Source organism: Leptopilina boulardi, unplaced genomic scaffold (genome assembly GCF_019393585.1).
Source record: "Leptopilina boulardi isolate dan_hultmark-lab unplaced genomic scaffold, ZJU_Lbou_2.1 LbouV2_121, whole genome shotgun sequence".
Lineage (NCBI taxonomy): Eukaryota > Metazoa > Arthropoda > Insecta > Hymenoptera > Figitidae > Leptopilina > Leptopilina boulardi.
In genome coordinates this window covers 1,610,173-1,634,795 of record NW_026137665.1, presented here as the reverse complement: position 1 = coordinate 1,634,795, position 24,623 = coordinate 1,610,173, and the positions used below count along the sequence as shown (strand labels likewise).

General features: G+C 24.0%; 3 protein-coding genes across 3 annotated transcripts; all 3 read right to left on the bottom strand.

Moving 5' to 3' along the window:
• Positions 1–248: 248 nt before the first annotated feature.
• On the bottom strand, positions 249–1,734 carry LOC127286526 (longitudinals lacking protein, isoforms A/B/D/L-like). Its single transcript, XM_051312972.1, has one exon. The coding sequence runs from the start codon at positions 1,728–1,730 to the stop codon at positions 1,419–1,421; it is 312 nt and encodes a 103-aa protein (XP_051168929.1). The 5' UTR covers positions 1,731–1,734; the 3' UTR covers positions 249–1,418.
• A 2,888-nt stretch (positions 1,735–4,622) lies between these two features.
• Positions 4,623–10,139, bottom strand: LOC127286464 (uncharacterized). The gene is made up of 4 exons (XM_051312899.1): positions 9,659–10,139; positions 5,640–5,875; positions 5,027–5,201; positions 4,623–4,878 (listed from the first exon to the last, which is right to left on the bottom strand). The coding sequence occupies exons 2-4, from the start codon at positions 5,697–5,699 to the stop codon at positions 4,721–4,723; spliced, it is 393 nt and encodes a 130-aa protein (XP_051168856.1). The 5' UTR covers positions 5,700–5,875; positions 9,659–10,139; the 3' UTR covers positions 4,623–4,720.
• Positions 9,842–22,683, bottom strand: LOC127284779 (zinc finger protein 467-like). Its single transcript, XM_051310444.1, has 5 exons — positions 22,641–22,683; positions 19,742–19,981; positions 18,678–18,896; positions 16,321–16,575; positions 9,842–10,143 (listed from the first exon to the last, which is right to left on the bottom strand). The coding sequence occupies exons 1-5, from the start codon at positions 22,681–22,683 to the stop codon at positions 9,842–9,844; spliced, it is 1,059 nt and encodes a 352-aa protein (XP_051166401.1).
• Positions 22,684–24,623: the final 1,940 nt, after the last annotated feature.

Here is a 24,623-nt window from a genome sequence, read left to right as displayed (position 1 = left end):
TAAAAACATCAAATTTAATACATGCCTTGCATATTTATAAATATACGACAAAAATTTACCATTCTATAGAGAAATTTCCTTCTTCGAATTTCATAAACTTCTTTTTACCTATAAAATACAATCACTTTAAATTGTGTAAAAATTTTGCTATAAATATCCAATTATTCAAAAATGCAATTATTCCTGAAAAGATAAAATTTTAAGAATAAAAAGACTATTCTAGATTAACAAATTTATAGTAATTTTAGTATACATATAGTAAAATAACATTTATTTTTTTTATTTATTATAAATACAATACATATTATTATAATTTAATAAAAATTCGCTGAATTTTATTTGAAATAAAAATATAACTATATATATATAAAATATACAAAAAATTAAATAAAGGATATACCATTTGTCAATATTTATTTATTTTGTTTTTTTTAATATAAAAAATGTGTTTGAGTTTTAGGACCGTTCAATTATTACGTAAGCAATTTTTTTACATTTAGACTCCATAATACAGTGGCGTCATTGTTTACAAAAAATTTAATATTTAAGAAAAAAAATTTTCAGGTTTTCTAAAGGTTAAAAAGAGAGGTTTATATACTTACGATTTCTTAAAAAAGGAGAGGGGAAGGAAAAAAAATCTTACGTAATATTATTTTTTTTCTATAAAGATTAAAATAATTGTTCAATCCTTGATTTTATTATAAGAAATCTTAATATAAGAAATTTGTAGACCGTTTGAGAAGACTTAAGTAGAATGAAATTTCTAATCGTAAATCTTAAGCTTCTACATGAGAGAGAAAAGGATAGAAATATCTTTTGTCCTTTTTTCTCTAATGTAAAAGTTCAAGATTTACGATTATCTGCGTTGGCCCATACTTCGGAATGGCTCGGTTAACATCGTAAACGACGCGCGCAGTTTCTGTCAGCTGATTAACTGATAGCAAAAGTTTTGTCAAACAACCTAAAATTTCGTGAATTTTTTTTTTTTTTTTTAATCGAAAATTGAACCATTTTATTCTTTTTGATTAGAAAACAGTGTAGTGCTAGGAATCACAGAAAATTAAAAGGCATTAAAATAAGTTGCAACGCTTATTTTAATGCCTTTTAATCTTCTGTGATATTTCCATCTTTAAATGTTTCAATTTCGTCACCACAAACGTAAGTTAATTTATTTATTTGTTTAAATAACTTTCATAAATTGACAAATATTGTAATAACTTATTTGAAGCATCCTGTTTTCCTGAAACCAAATTAAATTATTTTTAACGATTAAAAAAAAATAATTTTTAAATATGCTTAATTAATATTTGAGGGTCCCTTTACATGTAAATTAAATCCATTTCCAAAAAATTAATAATTTATTCTTGTAATATTTATGGTTATTATTATTATTATTGGTATGTTTTTTTTTATTATTGTTACTGATTTCTTTTTCGTGTATGAGAATGTTTTCTAATCATGTGCTTTTGTAAACTACTTTTGTACTTTGTTCTATATTCACAATGTGGACATCGAATTTTTGGCTCTTGTCCACATTCTACTTTAACATGATTTTGCATATTTCGTAGATAACGATAATTTTTGCCACAATTTGGACATTTATATGAACCAGGTAATTTGCTTGGATGAACAGGTAGCCTTGTGATAATTTTGGCGTCAACAGAAAAACCATATGCTTCCTCAGTATATTGAACAGGATATGGTTGATAATTAATTCCCCAATTAAACATTTCATTACCTGTAAAAAAAAATAATAAAATTTTTGTTAGATGTAGCATTTTTCATATATATTACATGTTTATATATATATATAATGTCGAGTCTATAAATGGTAATTTATAGAGAAATTATAGAAAATATTGTTTAAATAAATATTACACAAAATTATTATTATAAACTACAAAATTTTAAATATAATAATATTTATTTATAATAATTTATGTAAGTTTTTTTAATAATTAGTAAAACTATTATAATTTTTATTTAAACTATAACACTCGTTCAGATCGTAAAAAATTAAAACTCTCTTCACCATCTGATTTTAAACCAAAATAAAAATAAATCCATATATCTTAAAAATGTTAAATATTCAGTTAAATCTCATTTTTTATGAAGAGAAAGTTTGCAGTTATTATTCTAAATAAGAAATATGCTGTAAAAATTTGTTTCCTTTTATAAAGAATAATATTGTTGGAGAATTTATCTTCGATAACAAAGCAACTGTTAAAAATCGACAAACTGTTATTTTAGGATTTAGTCGCTGTAAAAGGCTCATTAAATTATACGACGAGTCCAAATGAATTTTTCTGTATACCTGAATTATACCTCTAACAAATTTGTTTGCAACCCTTCTCAAATTACCTTTTTTCTCCCACTAAAAATTTTTGCTCTCATACTACTTGTAATTTTCCGAACTCTATAATCTTAAAGACAAAAACAATTTACCTTTCAAATGAGAAAGATCTGTTCCGCCTATTATACGCGCGACAGTATTCACTAATGTAATTTTTGAAGATTGTAAAAATATATGTATTAAAAAGTGAATATCGTTTCTTTCTTTATTTAGTAATTTCTGAAATTGACGGACATAATTTTAGTCTCGTTAATTAAAGCAGCGGGAACATCAAGTCAAACTAGACTTGGTGCTAACAACACTGTCCGACAAAAATGATTTTTTTTCTGCCCCTGGGATAATACTGATCACTTTCGATAGATTTTTTCATCCGAATCTGCCAAGAAAAATGCTCTGGCACGTCTAGTTTTTGAGAAAATTAGTGTTGAAAAGTTAAAAAAGCATGTTTTTGACTATCTTTAAATATGAATTAAAAAAAAACAAGACGTGCTAGAATCTCATTCTTGGTTTCAAATGAAAGATGAAATCTTAAAGAACAATTCCACCAAATGAAAATTTAAAGGCATTACGATAAAATGATTAGAAAAACATTTTTTTCCTTTGCCCTCAATTTTGTCATTTGTCATTATTTATTTGCACCGTGTATAACCCTAACATTACGAACAAGAGATAAACAAATGAATGCATCACAATTCAAATTTTAAAAAAATTTTATACGGTTTTCAGGTTACTCTTTAATTTAATAATTATTTTTTTAAAACTAGATTAAATGTATTAAATAAATGGGTTAGTCCACTGACTTTCGTCTAATAGTGGTTGCGAACAAATTTTAAAAAAATCTAGTTTTAATATATGTGAAACTCGATGATTCCCTGAGTTCATTAACCATAATATTATGGTAAAAATTTTATTCCCTTTAAAAATATTAAATATCAAAAGTAGGAGGTTCACAATGTGATTTTGTAACCTTAAATTTTTCAATTTTTTTAAAAACGCTATTATTAAAAACCTATTAAAAATTAGATGTTGGAACTCACCAAAAACATAAATCACTTTATTCTGCACAGAGGAACGAAAGAATTATTGCAAAAATTTATTATTTTTGGATGATATACGATTTTAAAAAAAATTTTATTTAAATATTCTCAAAATTTTTATTTACTTATAACTTTTTTGTCGGTGCTCCGAAAAAATTGAGGTTTTGCACAAAGATTTTTTATAATATTCTTTACCTTCCTTTAAAATCTCACGAAGATGTTTTGCTTTGTTTTGGAGATATTAATTTTCAAAATTTTTTATTTAAAAAGGTTAATTAAAAGACTTGATGTTAACTAACCAAATTCAAACTGCTCCATTTTTTATAACAATATATTAAAATGTAGCGATTTGAAATTGGTCAGTTAACTTCAAGTCTTTTAATTAACCTTATTAAATAAAAAATTTTGAAAATTAATATCTCCAAAACGAAGCAAAACACCTTCGTAAGATTTTAATAGAAGGTAAAGAATATTTTAAAAAATCTTTGTGCAAAACCTCAATTTTTTCGGAGCACCGACAAAAAAGTTATAAGTAAATAAAAATCTTGAGAATATTTAAATAAAATTTTTTTTAAAATCGTATATCATCCAAAAATAATAAATTTTTGCAATAATTCTTTCGTTCCTCTGTGCAGAATAAAGTGATTTATGTTTTTGGTGAGTTCCAACATCTAATTTTTAATAGTTTTTTAATAATAGCGTTTTTAAAAAAATTGAAAAATTTAAGGTTACAAAATCACATTGTGAACCTCCTACTTTTGATATTTAATATTTTTAAAGGGAATAAAATTTTTACCATAATATTATGGTTAATGAACTCAGTAGGGAATCATCAAGTTTCACATATATTAAAACTAGATTTTTTTAAAATTTTGTCGCAACCACTATTACGCGAAAGTCAGTGGACTGACCTAAATATTTATAATTAAATTAAAAAGTAACCAGTAAATTGTATAATTTTTTTAAAATTTGAATTGTGATGCATTCATTTGTTTATCACTTTTTCGTAATGTTAGGGTTATACATAATGCAAATAAATACCCGTTCAGAAATTTGAGTTAGATTTTAATAGGGACCTAGTTGGTAGGGATCTAGTAGGGATATCCCTGCGATTTCCCTATCAGGAATAAAGGGTTCTCGCTAGAACCCTATTAGCTCCCTTAAATCGATTATTATTAAATAAAAATTAATATAATAAAATAAATAAATATTTAATAAATCCAAAAAAAACATATTTATAAAAAGACTTTTATTCATAAATATAATGAAAATAATTACAGAACAAATGAAAGTAATTATTTTTTAGGCCATATAATTACGTATTGATAGTTTAGTCTTCGGGAGTTGCATTATTTTTATTTTTCTGAACGCGTACTCTACCCTCCCAATCTTTGGCGTTAGGGAAAACGTTGCCCAATTCTGATAAAAAGGTTTTTTCAGTAAGAAGATCCAATGTCCTTTCTTCCGTGTGTGTTTTTGAAATTGTAGCTGAAAAATTATTACACCGATTACTTTTATATATATTTAACAATAATAAATTTTAAAAAGTTTATAATTAAAAATTTTTATTTTGTTTTAAAAAAAACAAGATTAATTTGAACATTGAAAATAATAAAAATCAATTTAAAGAACTTACCAAGCATGCACATATACATTTTCGTCCCCTTAAAAACCTTTTTAACCTTATTGTTAGAATTACTTTGTGTAACAAATTGGAGAGCCAATGTTTTTGACAAATATTTTCTGAGGATATTCGTTAATGTTTTTCGTAGATTGAATTTTGGATGATAGTATAGTGGAAGAGTTGATATCTGAAAATATTAAAATATTATTAGTAATGTTTTCTAATTATAAGACGATAGAAAAAAGTATTTTAATATATTTATTCAAATTAATTATAGTTTTTTTATGATGCTGAAGTCCGCAACGTTTTTATAAATGAAAACGAAAAAATAATTAGACTATTACTTTGGATTAAAATTAAAGTTATTCGGGGGTAACTGGTTTTTACAAAAGTAATTTAATTTCTTGAAAGTTTGTGCAAATCAAAATTAGAGATAAATTGACATGGAAAAATAATTCTATTTTAATTTTTCGTTTTTAAAAACGTTGCGGACTTCAGCCTCATGTTTTTTTTTACATTTTCTTATTTAAACTTATATTATATTTTTAATTATCCAATTATATTTTTAATATATTTTTTTTGAAAAAATTTCAACTATATAATAAAAATACATGGATATACTTACAAATTGTTTTTGAAAATCGGTTTCTGCCAACTTTAGTTCGAAGCTATCAAAATCTGTCATATCTTTTAATGGGAGTTCTATATTGTTTTCTTCGACAAAGGTCGACACTTGTGTAATCGGAAGATTCAACTGTAGTTGCTGGCTTATTTGATTTAATTTGTTGTTTAACTGCTTTGTTTCTTTATGCACTTCCTTGACGTAAACAAGGGTTTTCACGGTGACATTTAAGATTTTATCTGAAAAATAAAGTCATTAAAAAAATTATATATTTGCAATCATACAAATCAAATATTTTTTCATTTAATTATATAAATAATGACAAATGACAAAATTGAGGGCAAAGGAAAAAAATGTTTTTCTTATCATTTTATCGTAATGCCTTTAAATTTTCATTTGGTGGAATTGTTCTTTAAGATTTCATCTTTCATTTGAAACCAAGAATGAGATTCTAGCACGTCTTGTTTTTTTTGTAAATCCATATTTAAAGATAGTAAAAAACATGCTTTTTTGACTTTTCAACACTAATTTTCTCAAAAACTAGACGTACCAGAGCATTTTTCTTGTCAGATTCGGATGAAAAAATCTATCGAAAGTGATCAAAATTATACCAGGGGCAAAATCAATGTCGGACAGTGATAATTAATAGTTTATTAGTAACCTATTTCTTTTATTAACCAATAATGAATATATTATATAATATTGCGAAAAGAATTAAATTTATATTAAAAAAATAAATTGTACATTAAGATTGATATTTTTTTTTTGAGTCAGCTCCTGCATACTCTTTTATTTTTTTTTTCTATAAATTAAAGTACAAAAATAATTGTAATAAAATATTTTCACTAGAACTTAAAGTAGTTATCTTAAAAGTATAAATATTTAGAAAGTACAATTTCCACTTATGTTAACATTTTACTTTTAAAAATAATAATAATAATCATAAAAGAACTAAATACATTGTTCAAAAGCATTTTTTTCTAACAAAGATTTCAAATATTATTCTAAATTTGAAAAATATTTTCATTTTTTCGTATAATATTAAAAACTTGTAAAACTCTATATATATTATGATGTCACTAATTGTGATTTAGGAGAATTCTAGCAATTTACAAATTTTTTTTTACAAGTTTTTTTAGAATCACTTTCCACTTCTAATAAGCTAAATTTTATAATTTTCAATAAGTATAGGTAATATTTTTATTATAATATAATAATAATAATAATAATAATAATAATAATAATAATAATAATAATAAAAATAAATCGGCTAAATAAAAAAAAAAATTCGGGGTTGCTATCATGTAATTTCACTTTGACTTTCATTTTCACTTTTACATTTATTTTTACTCTTTATTTTTTAGTAAAAAATATTTGACAAAATCAAAATAAATAAAAGTTTCACTTTCGCTTTCACTTTCTATTTTTTAGTGAAAAATATTTATTTATTTAATCAGAGTGTTCTTAAAATCATTAGTTAGAATTTTTATTTTAGAGAATTTCATTTGTCATAAATAATTATTTTGAGCCGAATTTTTATTTGTTCGAATTAGTATTATGTAGAATTTACATCAAACCGATTTTTTCTATATTACAGAATTTTATATAACTGAAAATTCACTTCACACACTGAGAAAAATAATTTCGTAATAATAAGAAAATAATTTAGTTGAGCTTTTTTAGTTGGCGTTACTAAAATATGGTTGTCACAACAGAATAGAAAGTGGCAATAAATCGGGAAGTTTAGTTGGCTCTACCAAAAAATATATTTGAAGCTTTCATGTTTACGAACTAAATAGTTTGGTTCCCAGTACTAAATAGCTGACATGCTGTATTGCGCACGCGCTCTTCTCGTAAATATGGCGTCGCTTCCCATTCACGGGATGTCAACATTAACCATATGTCGTTCGCGTCGTGAAGTTTCAGTGTTGAAGTTTTTATGTTTTTCAGACATTTTTTAAAAAAAAAAGTTTGTGTAGTGAAAATAAATAAATAAAACTTGTTACAAGAACGAAAGTTTTTTTCCAGCTTTTATACATTGTGAAAATGATTTAATCTCAAATTGTTAGTAGGATTCGTAGAGTAGTGGTCAGCGTTCTCGACTAGCGTTGCGTAGTCTGAGGGTTCGAGCCCCAGCAGTGTTAGGTTTTTTCCGCGATAGAAATTAATTTAAGTAGGCATAGGTAGGTTATATAAAGAGAAAAGGGTGAAACAAAAAAATAAGTTGGTTGAGAAAACAAAAAAAAAATTTCATTTAACTAAATTTTTTGTTTGCTTAAAAACAATAAGTTAGTTGTGCAAAACAAAAAATTTGGTAGACCGAACAAAATGATTCATCAAAAAAATTTAGTAGCCCGAACCAAACGGATTAGTTGCACATATATCAAATAAAAAATTTGGTAGAGAGAACCAAACTTTGGTAGATGATACTAAACATTTTTCTCAGTGCAGAATTTTTATTTTTTCGAATTTTTTATTTGTCAGAATTTTTATTTGCTCGAATTTTCATTTAACATAATGGGCAATATAAGAATTTTTATTGGGTAGAATTTCATTGCATAGAATTTTCATTTTATTCTTTCAGATGAATTTTCATTTGTTCAAATTATTATTTGATATAATTTCTATATAATCGATTTTTCATACTATAAAGAATTTTCACTTAACCGAAAAATCATTTAACAGAATTTCTAATTGAAAGAATTTTCATTTGTCCGAAATTGCAAATGACCGAAGCAACAATCGATTTAGGCGCGATTTTTAAAATCAACCATTTAAAAAATTATCCATAAAATTGTGATTGGTTGATTTTAAAAATCGCGCCAAAATCGATTGTTGCTTCGGTCATTTGCAATTTCGGACAAATGAAAATTCTTTCAATTAGAAATTCTGTTAAATGATTTTTCGGTTAAGTGAAAATTCTGTAATATAAAAAATCAGTTATATGGAATTAATAATTTGTACGTACCAATTTTTACGTACCAAATAATAATTCGAACAAATGAAAATTCATCTGAAAGAATAAGATAAAAATTCTATGCAATGAAATTCTACCCAATAAAAATTCTTTAAAATACCTATTATGTTATATGAAAATTCGAGCAAATAAAAATTCCAATAAATAAAAATTTTGTGAAGTGAATTTTCGGTTATATAAAAATTATGTAATATAAAAAATCGGTTTGATGAAAGTTCTGCAACATACTAATTCGAACAAATAAAAATTCGGCTTAAAAGTAATTATGACAAATGAAATTCTCTAAAATAAAAATTCTAACTAATGATTTTTAGAACATAATCATGCGTCCCAATGCCCTTTAGTAATATTAGTCAAAATAAAAATGAAAGTGAAAATGAAAAATTCACTTTCATTTTTTCATTTAAAAATATCAGTAAAAAGTGAAAATAAAATTTGAAATGAGAGTGTCACTTTCACTTTTTATTTTTTATTATTCTATTAATAATTATAAAATAAAAATTTCTTCTCGCATAAACTGCGAGTTGTCTAAAAATTCTGCGAACAAAGAATCATACAGTAAATAAAAATTCGAGTATATAAATAAAAATACAGTTAAATAAAAATTCTTGCCTTCTAAAATTGTACTAAATAAAAAATGTTGTCTTGTATAAAATTCAATTCACTGCGTATACAATATTATGAAATTATGAACAATGGAAATTACTATTTTGAAACTATATCAATAAATTATATACATTTTGCAAATTATTGAGCAGTCTATTTCTCCCATTGTAAAAAAATTAAAAATTGTTTTAAAAAAAAAAATGTAATTTTTGATACAAAAAGTATCAACACAGAAAATTAAAAGGCATTAAAATAAGCTGCAACGCTTATTATTTTAATCCAATTTTGCTTATTTTAATCCATTTTGGTATTAAAATAAACAAAATTGGATTATAATAATAAGCGTTACAGCTTATTTTAATGCCTTTTAATTTTCTATGAAATTATTGATATCCCCTATCAGTGACATCTTGAAAAATATTCAAAAAATACGACGCACGTTATTTTGATCTTCATTTTTTTGCTGAAAAAAAAATTGTCACGTAATTGTTGAAAAGTTTCGTTGTATATTATAATTATATTCTTAACTATTTTTTCTTTGAAAAATTGGTAACTTTGAGGTTTGTTTTTCTTGGCTTTTACAATAAAAAAAAAAATAAAAAAAAAATAAAAAAAGAAATTATTATTCATTGCAAAATACTCGTTTGCCAGCGTGATTTGTACGAATGTGTTGATATAAATTTCCACGTTGTTTCGTTCGATGAGAACAATAGGGACACAAAAAACGTGGCTCTTTATTACATTCGTGTCGCGAATGACGTAAAAGTGTTGCACGATGTTGATAACGTTTTCCACATTGTGGACAGCTGTAAGGATATTCGGCACGCTGTTTAACAAGCCATATTGCTGCGAGATCAGATATCGATGGTACCAGTGATATATTTTCCAAATTTTTTGACAACAGTAGCCGTTCTGCCGCTGAGCCTGAAAATAAAAGAAAAATATTAATACAAATTTTTTAAACAATTATTAATAATAAAAAGAATATTTTTTTTGAAAATCGTTGAATTTATTTTATAAAGTAGATATATGATTTTTTAGTTTTTAAATTCGTCATCTGATTCATGTTTGAGAATATGATTTTTTTTTTTGCTAATTCAGCAGTCATATAGGGTATAGCATGCTGTATAAAAAAAAAAATTTTTTTTCCAAATTTCTAAACCTCTATTTATTTCCCATAACTCAAATTTTGAAAAAAAAAATTTGTTTAATGTTACTTGAATGCAAAATAATTCAAGATGCCAATGAAATTTTGTTGAGGCGCATGAATTTCAAATAAAAATAATTAAAATTTTTATTTTAAAGTATTTTAATAGAAATATTTATTTTTTATTCGAATTAACATTTGACAGAATTTTCTTTTTATAGAAATTTTTACTTAATAAAATTTTTAGCTACCGAATTTTCGTTTGGTAGAATTTTTATTTTACATTAATTTTCTTTACATGATTTTTTATTCAAAAGAATTTTAATTTATCCGAATTTTTAATAGATAGAATTTTTAAGACGCTGAATTTTCATTTGTCCGAAATTACAAACTTCCAAACAAACAATCGACCGAAAGATTTCGGCGCAATTTTTGAAAATTGACCAATTAGAAATTATCAAGAAAATCGTGATTGGTCAATTTTCAAAAATTGCGCCGAAATCTTTCGGTCTATAATGTTTGTTCGGGTCATTTGTAATTTTGGACAAATGAAAATTCGGCGCCTTAAAAATTCTATCAATTAAAAATTCGGACAAAATTTCGGATAAAATTCGATTGAATGAGAATTGTGTTAAATTAATAATGGCTTAAATTAAAATTCTTTTGAGGCAAAAATCATTTAAAGAAAATGACTGTAAAATAAAAATTCTGCCAAACGAAAATTCGATAACTGAAAATTTTATTAAGTAAAAATTCGTATAAAAAGAAAATGTGTCAAAATTTTAATTCGAAAAATAAAAATTTATCTTAAAAAATAATTATTTCTGATAAAATACTTTAAAATGAAAATTTTAATTAATTGGTATTTATGAGTAATTCATGAGAGCCCCATGAGCAATAAAAAAAAATATATAATCTTAAACTACAAACATTCAGGAAAAGTACTTTTAAATATTATATAATGAGTAATAAATCCAAAAGGCAAGATATTTATGTAAAGAAAATAAATTTTTTAAATTTTATTAAAGTATTTTCATATTTAAGAAATTTGGTTTTTATATTTTTTACGATGTAAAAATACAAAATTTGAAAATACTTTTATAAAATTTAAGTATTTATTTTCTTTTCGTATATACTTTAGTAACATAATACAATAAAAAAAATTTAGTACAAGTTTTCATTTTTTTATTTCATGTAAAATAAATGAAAATGAACCTACGGAAAAAATTAAATATGTTTATAAATGTTGAATTTTGATTAGAACAAAGTTATTTAATCATTATTATGCATTATCGTACAATTTTTTTTTACAACTAAATTTTTTTTTTTTTTTTAAACAATTTAAAATTAAATATTTTTTCCACAACAAATCACCAAATGTTGACGTAAATTTGTCCTTGTCATAAAAGGAGCTCCACAATTAGGACATGTGAAATTTGAAGTTTCTTGACAAGAATGAATAAGTAATTGTTTCAAAAAATTTACACCACATTTTTTGAAGATATACGGAGTTTCTGAAATCACACCAAAACAATTGAGATTAAGAAAAAAAAAATTTCAATCCTTTATATAATAGTAAAAGCAAATAATATTAAATTAATTTAATGAAAATTATTATTAATCAAAAGCACATATATATAAAATAAAAACCGTGCAATTGAGTAAAAGTTATTTTTATTTTTCACATTTTTTTTTTTTTTTAAATACATTTTAAATGTCTGTGTTTTGTTAAGAAAGTAAATGCATATAGGAAAATAAATGTAAAATTTGTTTTGTTTTTGAAATAAATAAAATGGAAAATTAATATAATTTTGGTCCATACATATACTTAATTTTCTTTTTATTTCAATGAAAATTTTAAAAAATTTTGTCACAAAAATTCTTTTATGGAAAATAAAATTTTGTTTAAAATTTTTTTTGCGTGGTGAGAAAAATGTATTTTTTAAAGTTTAAGAATATTTTTGTACTGCTGATGGCACAAATTGTCGTAAATAGAAAATAAAATAAATCAAATTTTAAAGAATTTTTTTTTTTTGAAAAATAACAATCTGTTTTTGGGAAATTATCCATATTTAATCTATAATCTACAGTAAGTTCAGTTTCTTTGTTTATTTATTTACAAACAAAAGCAAATTTTTTAAAATAAAATTATATAATAATTGTGCAATTCCATCAGAAAATAAAAATAAAAATGGTCCACCTCATCAATTTATTTGAAATTTGATATAATTATATATAAAAAAATTTCACAATATCAACTTTTTAAGTAATAACAACTGTTTGTTTGCTCAAAATTGTTTAAATTTTAAATTAAAAATTTTTTTAAACTATTAATTAAAAATAATATAATAATACCTATATAATAATAATTTTAATAAATTATTTAAAAATAATTAAGTTTTTTTTTTAAATCAACTCTAGAAAACAAAACGCTAAAAAATATATAATAATTTTTAAATTACTAAATAACGAAAAATAAAATTAAGTAATGAAAAATATAATATGAAAAACAATTCAACATGTTGAAAACATAACCTCAATTTTTTTTAAATGTGTATTTTGCGGAATTTTCCGGAATTACTTTAAAAAATTGATTTTCTGAAACTTTGCCAACTGTCGATGAAAAATTTATTTCACGTGTTCCACAATTCTTACAATTTTAGCTTGCGAATATTATTGAAATCATAAAAAAAAAATTTGTTTTGTTAAAGAAAATAAAAATTTAATATCCTCCCACAGGTAAAATTTTTTTTTTAATTTTTAGTACTCGTGAAAAAATTTCTCGTTCTAAAATATCATCTTTAAGGCCAGGTCCAAGTCGAGTCAGCTGTTCCTTTGAAGTTTCAATGGAACAGCTGACACGACTTGAACCTGGCCTTAAGGGTATGTGGGCAAAGGACGTTTTTTTTTGGTTTGAAACTTTCTCTGAAATAAGAAAAATGATTTCGGGTTAAAATTTTGAAGAAATGATTTTGTTTGGTACAAGGAATCTCGCTGTTCTACTAATTTACCATAACTTAACGCAAAAATAATAAAAATAAAGCAATAAATAGTTATAAGCGTTTTTGTTTTTAACAATTAACATTGTGTCTTATGGGAATTAAGTACTTTTTCATACATATTTACTCACCACAAAATAATTAACATTAGGAAATTGATGAAATTTTTTTTTAATACAAAACAGATATTTAATGATTAAATATCTGTTTAAAAAAGTGTTATTAGGTTCTTGTGGGAGCTGCAATAAATTAATTTTTAACAATATTTCACGTTTTATACGTTAAATTGAACAGCTGTCAGAACGTCTGGCAACGTTGCACACCTGATCATGCATATTATACGTTAATTTTGCGCGCTAAATTTTAAAATGTTGATTCTGATAGCACGTATAAAATACGCTATATTTAAAAAGAAAATAAAAGTTAATAAATAAAATTGATTATAAATTTTTTAAAATTAAATAAAAGTTAATTAAATAGAGGGATAATTGTTTTATTAAAGTAAATAAGTCATATAGCAACCATTTGCAACTCGACTGAGACGTAATGTGGTGTTGCCAGACGTTTCACAGTACCGAGAAAGTCAAATCATAAAATAATGGTTTCTGTTTTGATTAGTTCAGTCAATCCCTATAACCTCCTTAAACATCATTTTTTAATAATTTAACGCAAAATTATGTATTTATCGGAGAACAGCGAGATTCCTTGTACCCTAATCTATCATCCCTCAAAATTGTAGACAAAAATCTTTTCTCATTTTAGAGTGAAATGTATACTACCAAAACACATTTTCCCATACTTGGTCACGTGGGAGGTTCCCACATACCCTTAAGTCGATGCGCTTGTTGTTGTTAATTTCTTTAAAAAAAAAAAAATGTTTTTCAAAGAATTTCTAAATTTCCAAATGCAATTGCGCTTGCGCTACTATAACTCTCTCATTGGTGGAAAAAGGCACTCTTATTTAGAAAAGTGAAATATAATAAAATGTTTAGAAAACAATAAGAAAAAATTTAAGTGTTAAATTTACCTTTAGTTAGAATGTTTTTTAATAAAAATTAATTTTTATAAATTATTTTGAGAAATTAATTTTTAGTAGGAATAATTTTGCTATTGACGCTCCACGAGAAAACGGACTTTGGATGCAAAAAATTTTAGGTTATGTTTAATGATAGTTTTAGCATGATAAAACGTTAATTTTTAATTATATGAAATAAAAATCAGCTTTGATGGAATATTTTAGATCTAATGAAGACAAAAATCAGTGGTTTTGTGTTAAGAATTAATTTTATTTTTGTATTTTTAATCCAAATATCACAAAAATAACCTAAAATTTTTTTGTCTCGTCCGTTTTCTCATGAAGCGTCACATATAATTACACAGTTTTCCTAAAAGTATCAAATTGAGACCAAAAATTGCATCAAATCTTTGCAACGTTTTGATGCACATAAGTTATATCAAAAAGAGATCGTTTTGTGTATCATTTTTAGAAATGATAAACGAAACGGTTTCATTTTTTGATGCAAAAAATTTAATCAATTTATATCAATCATGGCCGAATTGAATCGACTCAAAATTAAACGAATTTTTTCAGATATTTTGGTAATAGTACAATTGCGGAGACCATTTCACTATTTAATTTGAAAATGAAAATAACAGAAAATCAAAGACAATGTGCAATTCGATCATTAAAAAGTGACAGCTTACAAACATAACCTAAAATGCATGAGAAAAAATTTGTCGATAAAATCAATATAGCCGAGCTTTTTAGAAGGTAGATGGCAGCACTCATCTATTTTCTTTCTTTAAATTTTTTCTGAATCGTTTTTATAAAAAGCAAAACTGCCATCTACCTTCTAAAAAGCTCGGCTATATTGATTTTATCGACAAATTTTTTGTCATGCATTTTAGGTTATGTTTATAAGCTGTCACTTTTTAATTATCGAATTGCACATTGTCTTTGATTTTCTGTTATTTTCATTTTCAAATTAAATAGTGAAATGGCCTCCGCAATTGTACTATTACCAAAATATCTGAAAAAAATTCGTTTAATTTTCATTCGATTCAATTCGGCCATGATTGATATAAATTGATTAAATTTTTTGCATCAAAAAATGAGACCGTTTCGTGTATCATTTCTAAAAATGATACACAAAACGATCTCTTTTTGATATAACTTATGTGCATCAAAACGTTGCAATAGAAAAAGATACAACCAAGTTTACTGTGTACTTTTTAAAAATTTAAAAAATTATTCGCACTTTATAATTATTTATAAAATAATGTTTAAAAAATTAATTTTGATTAAAAAAACGTAACTAAACATAAAAACAATAAATTTAATACTTAAAACTTTTTTTATATACACTGAAAAAAGGGTTTGGTATTGACAACCAAACGTTTGGTTGGTATTTAAGCAACCAAATTTTTTTTGTTTAATCAACAAAATTTTAATTGTCTCAATCAAAATTTGTTTGACACAACCAAAATTAGAAAAAAAAAATTTTTGTTGTCCTAACTAAAGTTTGATTGGGACAACCAAAATTTTGTTGATTCAACAAAAAAAATTTGGTTGCTTAAATACCAACCAAACGTTTGGTTGTTAATACCAAACCTTTTTTTCAGTGTATAATATAAATATATGTATATAAATATGTAATAAATTTTTTGTTTATTATATTAAAGCATTTTAAATAAGAGCGCCTTTTTCTACCAATGAGAAAGTTGTATAGTAGCGCAAGCGCAGTTACATTTAATAACTGCCATTGGCGCATCTTTGGACTGTGGACTTGCACTATTATTATTATTTTTTTTTTCGTGAACGCAATTCTTGAGGCCGTTTTCATTAAATTTTTTTTCACATTGCATTAAATATAAAATTTTAATTTTCTCTGTCCAAATGAAGTACAAATGAAGGAAGTCCAATGTGTTGTGTTCTAATGTGCGCCAAAACATTACTCGTTTGTTTTGAACGAAATTGACAATGTGGACATGAAAATCTCGGTGGTTGTAAACATTCATATTTTTGATGTCTCGTTAAATTACGATGATGACTAAAACAACTTGGACAATTTGAACACTTGAATGTTTGACCAGTGATTGGTGAATTTTTGCCAATTGTTGTTGTTGTTTTTCCTCTTTGATTTCGACTATGAGCATTGTTGACAATTGATGTTGATATGTATTCAAATTCCATTGGCGATATCATGATGCCTGAAATTTCAATAAAAAAGAAAACTTGTTACTAACTATATTTAAAAAAAAAAAATCGCTTATAAAAATTTCACGTAGAAAAAAAATATAAGCCATGCTTATATATATATATATGAAAAAAAATGATCGTATATATTTTTCTCAACGGTTTTTTTTTCGCTTATAATATATGAATTAATGATATATGAGTGATTAAAAATATATGATAATCATGCTTATATTATAGAATTTAAAAAAAATAGGTTATGAAATAATATAATATGATGATAAAGTTAAAAAAAAAATATTTTATTTAATTTATTGTTTATAATACGGTTGAGAACCTCTTGAATTAAAATTTTTTTTTTGGCGCACGCATTTTGTATTTAAAATGTAAAATATTAAAATTATTCTAATACTTTTTTTTAATTAAATTAAAAATATTTTTCATTACACGGAGAAAAGTGGAAAACAAAAATAAAGTAATTTTTACTATACTTCGAAAGTAAATACTAAACTGGTTTCCAGAAACGCGTAGAAATTCCGAACAGTTGAGAATTTACTTTGGAAGTATAGTAAAAATTATTCTATGCTTGTTTTCCGCGCTAAAAAAAACTTTTATGTTAAAAAATAAATTTACATTTTTTCGATCGAAGAGGTCTATTATCGCACATTTGTCACGTTAATAATAATGTATGAATAATCTTGATTATATGTTTCAATCTATATGCGTTATAAAAATAATATAAAAAAATATATAGATATATAATATAAAAGTAGAAAAATATAACATTTAATTAATATTTTCATCACATTTTGAAATCACTGATTATATGATCGACATATATAACTGTTATATAATTTATAATTCTAATATAACAGAAAAGTATATATGAATAAGTGTATCACAAAAAATAAATCGAGATTATTAAAAATAGATGAAATGCAATTATTTTAAATAAAATTTTGAATTATGGGTTGCATAATTCTCCCCTAAAAATCAATTAGAATTTTTATTTTAACAAATTTATATTAGAAATAATTATTTTTTAGCCGAATTTTCATTTTTTGAATTACCATTTAAAAGAATTTTTTTTTATACAAATTTCTAGTTAATAAAATTTTTAGCTACCGAATTTTTGTTTAGCAGAATTTTTATTTTACAGTCATTTTCCTTACATGATTTTTTATTATAAAATTTCCATTTAAGACAATTTTAATTTAACAAAATTCTCATTCAATCGAATTTTATGGGATTCAAATTTTTAAATGACAGAAATTCCAATTCACCGAATTTTAATTTTAATTTTTATTTATACGAATTTGAATTTGTTCGAATTTTTGATTGATAGAATTTTTAGAACGTCGAATTTTCATTTGTCCGAAATTACAAATGACCCGAATTAACAATCGACCGAAAGATTTCGTCGCAAAATTTTTGAAAATTGACCAATTAGAAATTATCAAGAAAATTGTGATTGGTCAATTATTTTCAAAAATTGCGCCGAAATCTTTCGGTCGATTGTAATTTTGGAAACAAATGAAAATTTAACGTCTTAAAAATTCTATCAATTAAAAAATCGTACAAATAAAAATTCGGATAAATTAAAATTAGGACAAATTAAAATTCGAATCACATAAAATTCGATTGAATGAGAAATTTAATAAATTAAAATTGTCTTAAATAAAAATTCTTTTTAAAAAAAGAGTCATGTAAAGAAAATAACTGAAAAATAAAAATTCTTCCAAATGAAAATTCGGTAGCTAAAAAATTTTCTTAAGTAAAAATTCGTATAAAAAGGAAATTCTGTCAAAATGCTAATTCGAAAAATGAAAATTCGACTAAAAAATAATTATTTGTAATAAAAATTTTTTAAATGAAAATTCTAATTAATAATTTTTTTGTGGGAAATTCATGCGATGCAGAAAAATAAAAATCCGTATAAAAATAATCCTTATAAGTAAAAAAAAAGAATATAGTAAATAATTTTTTATCACGTGGCTATAAATTTGATTTTATGATCAATATTTTATAAAAAATAATGTAGTCATTTAAATAAAAAAAAAAGCCGCCTTTCAAGTCTAATCAACAAAAATGATTTCAGAATTATTTGCAAAATCACAATCTGTCTCGTCGATGTATGCTTTTGGTCTTTTTGGATGATGAATTTTTACATGATTAAGCACGAGAATTTTTTGATGATTTCTCTTGCCACAATAAGGACAAGAGAAACGTGGCCTCTTTCCACATTGATATGAAATATGTGTAATCATCGAGGTCTTCTGTTTGTAACATTTCTTACAATTTTGACATTGGTATCCATTCTTTCTTTTGGAAAACACTGGAATTTTGAAAAAAAAAAACATTAGTAACAATAAAATTCTGTAAATTATTAAAAATTATTTTACAATAATTTATATATATTATTACTGGTTGGAAAAACTACAATTATTTAAATTATTTATTGTTTCAACATTTAGAAAATAATTCCATATAAAGAAAAACATGAATATAAGAAGAATTACAATTCCACAAAAGAGATTTTGAAAATATTTTTGTTATATAGACAATCACAAACACAAATTTGAGAAATATTAATTTTTTGAAACAAAAGGTATTAAAATTAGAAAATAAAAAACAATATATTTCTAAAGAAATATTTTTTTCGAATGAAAATTATATGAATTTTTAACTCAAAAATATTTCTTACAATATTTATTCATCAAAAAATTATTTTTTTAGATAATTTTTCGTCTTAAAAAATAATTTGTTTAATTGTTGATCATTTAATCCTCCGAGAGGTTAATGACAAATAGATATATTCTGCGTCTGCGCAGAATGTTTTCTTCTGCGCAAACGCAGAATATATCTACTGTCTTTATAATCTCTTGGAAGATTAAATTTATCCACACGGTGAAAACGGCCTCATAATATTGTGAAAATATATAATTTTTGAAAAAAAATTTTTACTACTCACCATATATTTATGAATAGGCTAAATTTGAAAATAATTAATTATTTAAAATATCCATATATAGAAAAAATGAAAAAATATCGAATATTAAAAAATATTTTGCAATTTATTATCTCGATGAAATTTAACAAATTTTTTTCTATAAAGAGAACAAAAAAAAAATTATGAATGTGCATTCTTAAATAATATATTATTAGTAACAATATCTATACAAAATAATTCTTTATTAGGATGAACTGGAATTATATGTCTCCAAACTTTGGCACGTTGAGTGTAACGTTTATTGCAATAGGGACAGGAAAATCGTTTTGTTATTGAGCATTCATTACGAAAATGACAAAGCATGTGCTTGCGATATTTATAACTACGACCACAAGTTGGACAATAATGACGACTTTCACTAGGAAGTTGATTATTCTCATCTTCTTCTGAATTATAGTGCCGCAATAATTCTAAAACGAAAAAAAAACATTTTTTTTTATTATAGTATTATAGTTGAAATTTCAATAATATATAAATTAATAGAGAAAAAAAAGAGAGAAAAAGATGATAAACATATGCGTTATAAAAAAAAGGACAAAATCATCATGCATTTTTTTTAATTGACGAAGTACAATGATTTTTAAGTTTATGACAATTTGCTGTAGTAATTTTTTTTTTTTTGCTAATCTCTTCAGGCTGGAAATTTATTTATAGACAAAACACTTTTTTTCAAAATAACATGCGTTTAAAAATAAATTATAGAAATTTAATTAATAATACAAATTATTAGAAAAAGATATATCTTTCAGTAACCCTTGATGTTACCTTTTTTTTATATAGAAATTCGATTTATAATAATAATAATAATAATAATAATAATAATAATAAATAACTATTTATCCCTTTGCGACAAAAATATGTTTATTTAATCAAAAAATAAAAATTATATCTTTTTGATACGAATAAAAATTTTTTTGTTACGAATAAAAATTTTTTTTGAATATTTGTGCTGTAAGAAAAATTTTCTCTGCTCAATTTTAATTGAAATTTAACTGCAAAAATTTCATTAGTTTTTGATTGTAAATTACATCGTGACCTAAAAAAAAAGAAAATTACATATATATATATATAATTACTCAAATATATTTGATTAAAAAAATGATTATCAATTATTATAACTACATTAGGTACTTTACTGAAAATAGAAAATATAGAGTGAGATAATGTTGAGAATAAATATAATAAAAATATTTGCATATATAAAAAATAAAAATTTATTTTTAAATTTATGACTTCTTACTTATTATATTATATACAATTTTACATATAAATATTTCGTCGTTAAATAAATATCTTCTTCTTAATGATATAGAAATATAGTCAGATAAAAAGTAAAATAAAATGGGACGCATGATTATGTTCTAAAAATCAATAGTCAGAATTTTCATTTTATGGAATTTCATTTGTCATAATAACTTTTGAGCCGAATTTTTATTTGTTCGAATTAGTATTTTGCAGAACTTTCATCAAAATGATTTTCTATATTACAGAATTTTTATATAACCGAAAATTCACTTCACAGAATTTTTATTTATTGGAATTTTTATTTGTCAGAATTTTTATTTGAATTATTTAACATAATAGGCATTTTAAAGAATTTTTATATTAGGTATAGAATTTCATTGCATAGAATTTTCTTTCAGATGATTTTTCGGTTAAGTAAAACTTCTGTAGTATGAAAAATCAGTTATATGGAAATTAATTCTTTAAAATGCCTATTATGTTTAATAAAAATTCGAGCAAATAAAAATTCGATGAAAATTCTGCAAAATAGTAATTCGGCTCAAAAATAATTATGACAAATGAAATTCCATAAAATGAAAATTCAAACTAGGATAAGTGTATCAATTACTGCTGATGCATCAATTACTGCGATTTCTATAAAATTAGTAAAACTTAGTAGGGGAGACCGAGGAGGAAAGTAACAGAGGAGGAAAGTAACAAAGCTTATAACTTTTAAACAAATTATCGGATAGACATGGTTCAAACATATTTTTAGTCGGCACTGTTCCCCCTTCCTCCTCCATAGTGTGTCCGAGCCTGACAGGAAAGGTTAGGTCTGATTCCGGTGTGACGTGCAGAAAAAACGTCAAAAGTAAGTTTTCGTTCAAATTTTCAAAGTCTCGTATTTCTTTAATTTTATTGTTTTTCAAAATATGCCTTTCGTTATTTTGTAGCCTTATTATCTGTCTTTAAGTTGTGCTTAAACAAACAATTTAACATTTGTGTAGTTTTAACTTTTTTGTTGACATACAAGAAAAAAACGACCGAGGAGGAAAGTAACACGCTACTTTTCTCCTGTTGTCGGTATTGTCCATGTTTTAACTAATGATTGAAGCAAATCGTATTTAATTTTACGAATAACAGAGATTTATTTAAGAAAAACCTGTGATCTAGGTAAGCATAAAATATGTTTAAGAAAAAAAATGAGCTAAATTCATAAAATGTTCGAAATATGTGCTAAATATGTCCCAAATATGTGCCAAATAAGTATAAAGTGTACTTAAACTTTTATGTGTTCCTAATAAAAATATTTCTAATTAATAATAGTCATTAGTCTAAAGAATTTTACATAATTTTATACTGTTACTTTCCTCCTAGGAGCTTGTTACTTTCCTCCTCGGGGGTGAGGAGGAAAGTAACAGATGAAGAGCTTGCGTAAAAGTTATACTGTGAACTGTCAATTTATTATAAATGTTTAATTCAAATTTTATTTAAAAGGTGAATGACCAAGCTTTCATTTAATATATTGGACAAATTTATCCGACAAATATTTTTAATGCTAGCATAAAAAAACTGATTTTTGTTACTTTCCTCCTCGGTCTCCCCTAATTGAGAACATAAAACTGTTTCAAAATGACTTTAAAACTTATTCCAAATGATATTTGATATTATATCCACTAATGATGCATATTTCGACAATTATTAAATTAGTTATTCAAGTTTCAATTGAACCTATTACAGTAATTAGAGCATGTGTATATTTTTCACATGCTTGCTATTACTGTGGTCTATCCAGTCAACCTAACCTCTAAATCAACGCTTTTAGCATTGCAGTAATTGGTGTACCCAATTGGCAGTAATTCATGCAAACTTGGAGTAATACCAACATATGCAATTTTTAAAATAATTAATATTTTTAATAATATTATATTTGTTTTTTTTCAAGTTTAAAGTATCGTTTCTATTTCAATAGACACTAATAGTGATTTAACAAAAAGAATTCCCAACTAGCACGTAATATTACTGTAATATTACAGTAACATTATCCGGCAATATTACTGGAATATTATAGTGATATTAAAATGTCCGCCTGCTGGTGATATTACCGAGTAATATTACTGTAATATTACGGTAATGTTACAGTAATATTACAGATTAATTTCAGTTACTTATAAAGCATCACAATCATAAATATATATATTGTAAGTTACTGTGGCTTGTTGGTAAAACTCTGGACTTGTGTGCCTTAAGTTCGGGGTTCAATTCCCCAGTTGGGTACATTTTTTTCGTGAAATAATATTCTTCTAATATTACTGCAATATTCTCGTGTATTGTTACCTTAATATTACGGTATAATATTACTGTAATGTTACTGTAATATTACAATAATAATGCCTTAATATTACCGTGTAATATTACAGTAACATTATCCGGTAATATTACCATGAGGCGGACATTTTAATATCGCTGTAATATTACAGTAATGTTACCGGGTAATATTGCCGTAATATTACGTGCTACTTGGTTTAAATCATTATTTCAATTACACTTTTATTATTTTATCATTAAAATCTGTCTTAGGTTACGTACATCACAGTAATTGGGACATTTAACCTAATGATTTTTAGAACATAATCATGCGTCCATTTTACTTACGGGAATATTAAAAAAAAATCTAAATACTTTTTTTTTAATAAGAATCAATTTTTTTTCTAATAAAGTTTTACGAAAGAAACATTCGAATTAGGATGAGCGCTTCTCACATGTCGATAGATATTGGAAGTTTTTTTACTAACTTGATGACAATAAGGACATTTATAACATGGAAATTTTTGACATTCATCTTTGTAATGTTTTAACATGTTGTCTTTCCTTCCATAACCTTTATTACACGTAGGACAATGAAATCTTCCCGTTGTATTATTGTAATTTTCCTTTTTCTTGTAGAAATAATATCGTTGACGTTGATAAAATTCACCTAAAAATATTAATAAACAATATTTCTTAGTATATATAGAAATAATGATTAATAAAAATAATTATACTTTATTATTTATTAATGTATAAAAAAAAATTATTTCTAATAGGTGGCACACACACTGGAAAGAGATCTAAGAAGGAAAAAAAATTATAGGTTATGTTTAAAAAAATCAAACACAAATTGGCCTAAGCAGAATGAAATCTCTAATCGTAAATCTTTACATGAGAGAGAAAAGGATAGAAATATCTTTTATCCTTTTCTCTCTCATGTAAAAGCTTAAGATTTACAATTCGAGATTTCATTCTGCGTTGCCTCAAAGTCAACAAACGTAACTGCGCTTGCGCTACTCCAACTTTCTCATTGGTAGAAAAAGGCGCTCTTATTTAAAATGTTTAATGTAAGAAAATGTATAGAAAAAAAACAAATATTATTATATTATTATTTTTCTATTGATAAATTTATTATTTTTATATTTAATTGTGCTTTTAATAAACATTAATTTTTATAATTTTGAAAGATTAATTTTGAATAGAAATAATTTTGCTAACTATTAAAATGGCTTTTTATTATAAAATTTGCACTTACAAAATAATTTAAAATATGTAATATTTATTATTTATAATTTTTTAATAATAAATTAAATCTTAAATACGGAGTAATTCTTTTATTTACTAAAAATACACGGTAGATTAAAAATATCATCCCCTTCCACTCCTCTCCACAAAAAAAGAAAAGTCATTAAAAAATCAATTTACTAGAATACTTAATATAAATATAATATTGTTGTCATTTAGTTAAGTTGTTGGAATATTTTTTTACAAAACAAAATTGTACTAAAAAAATAAGAA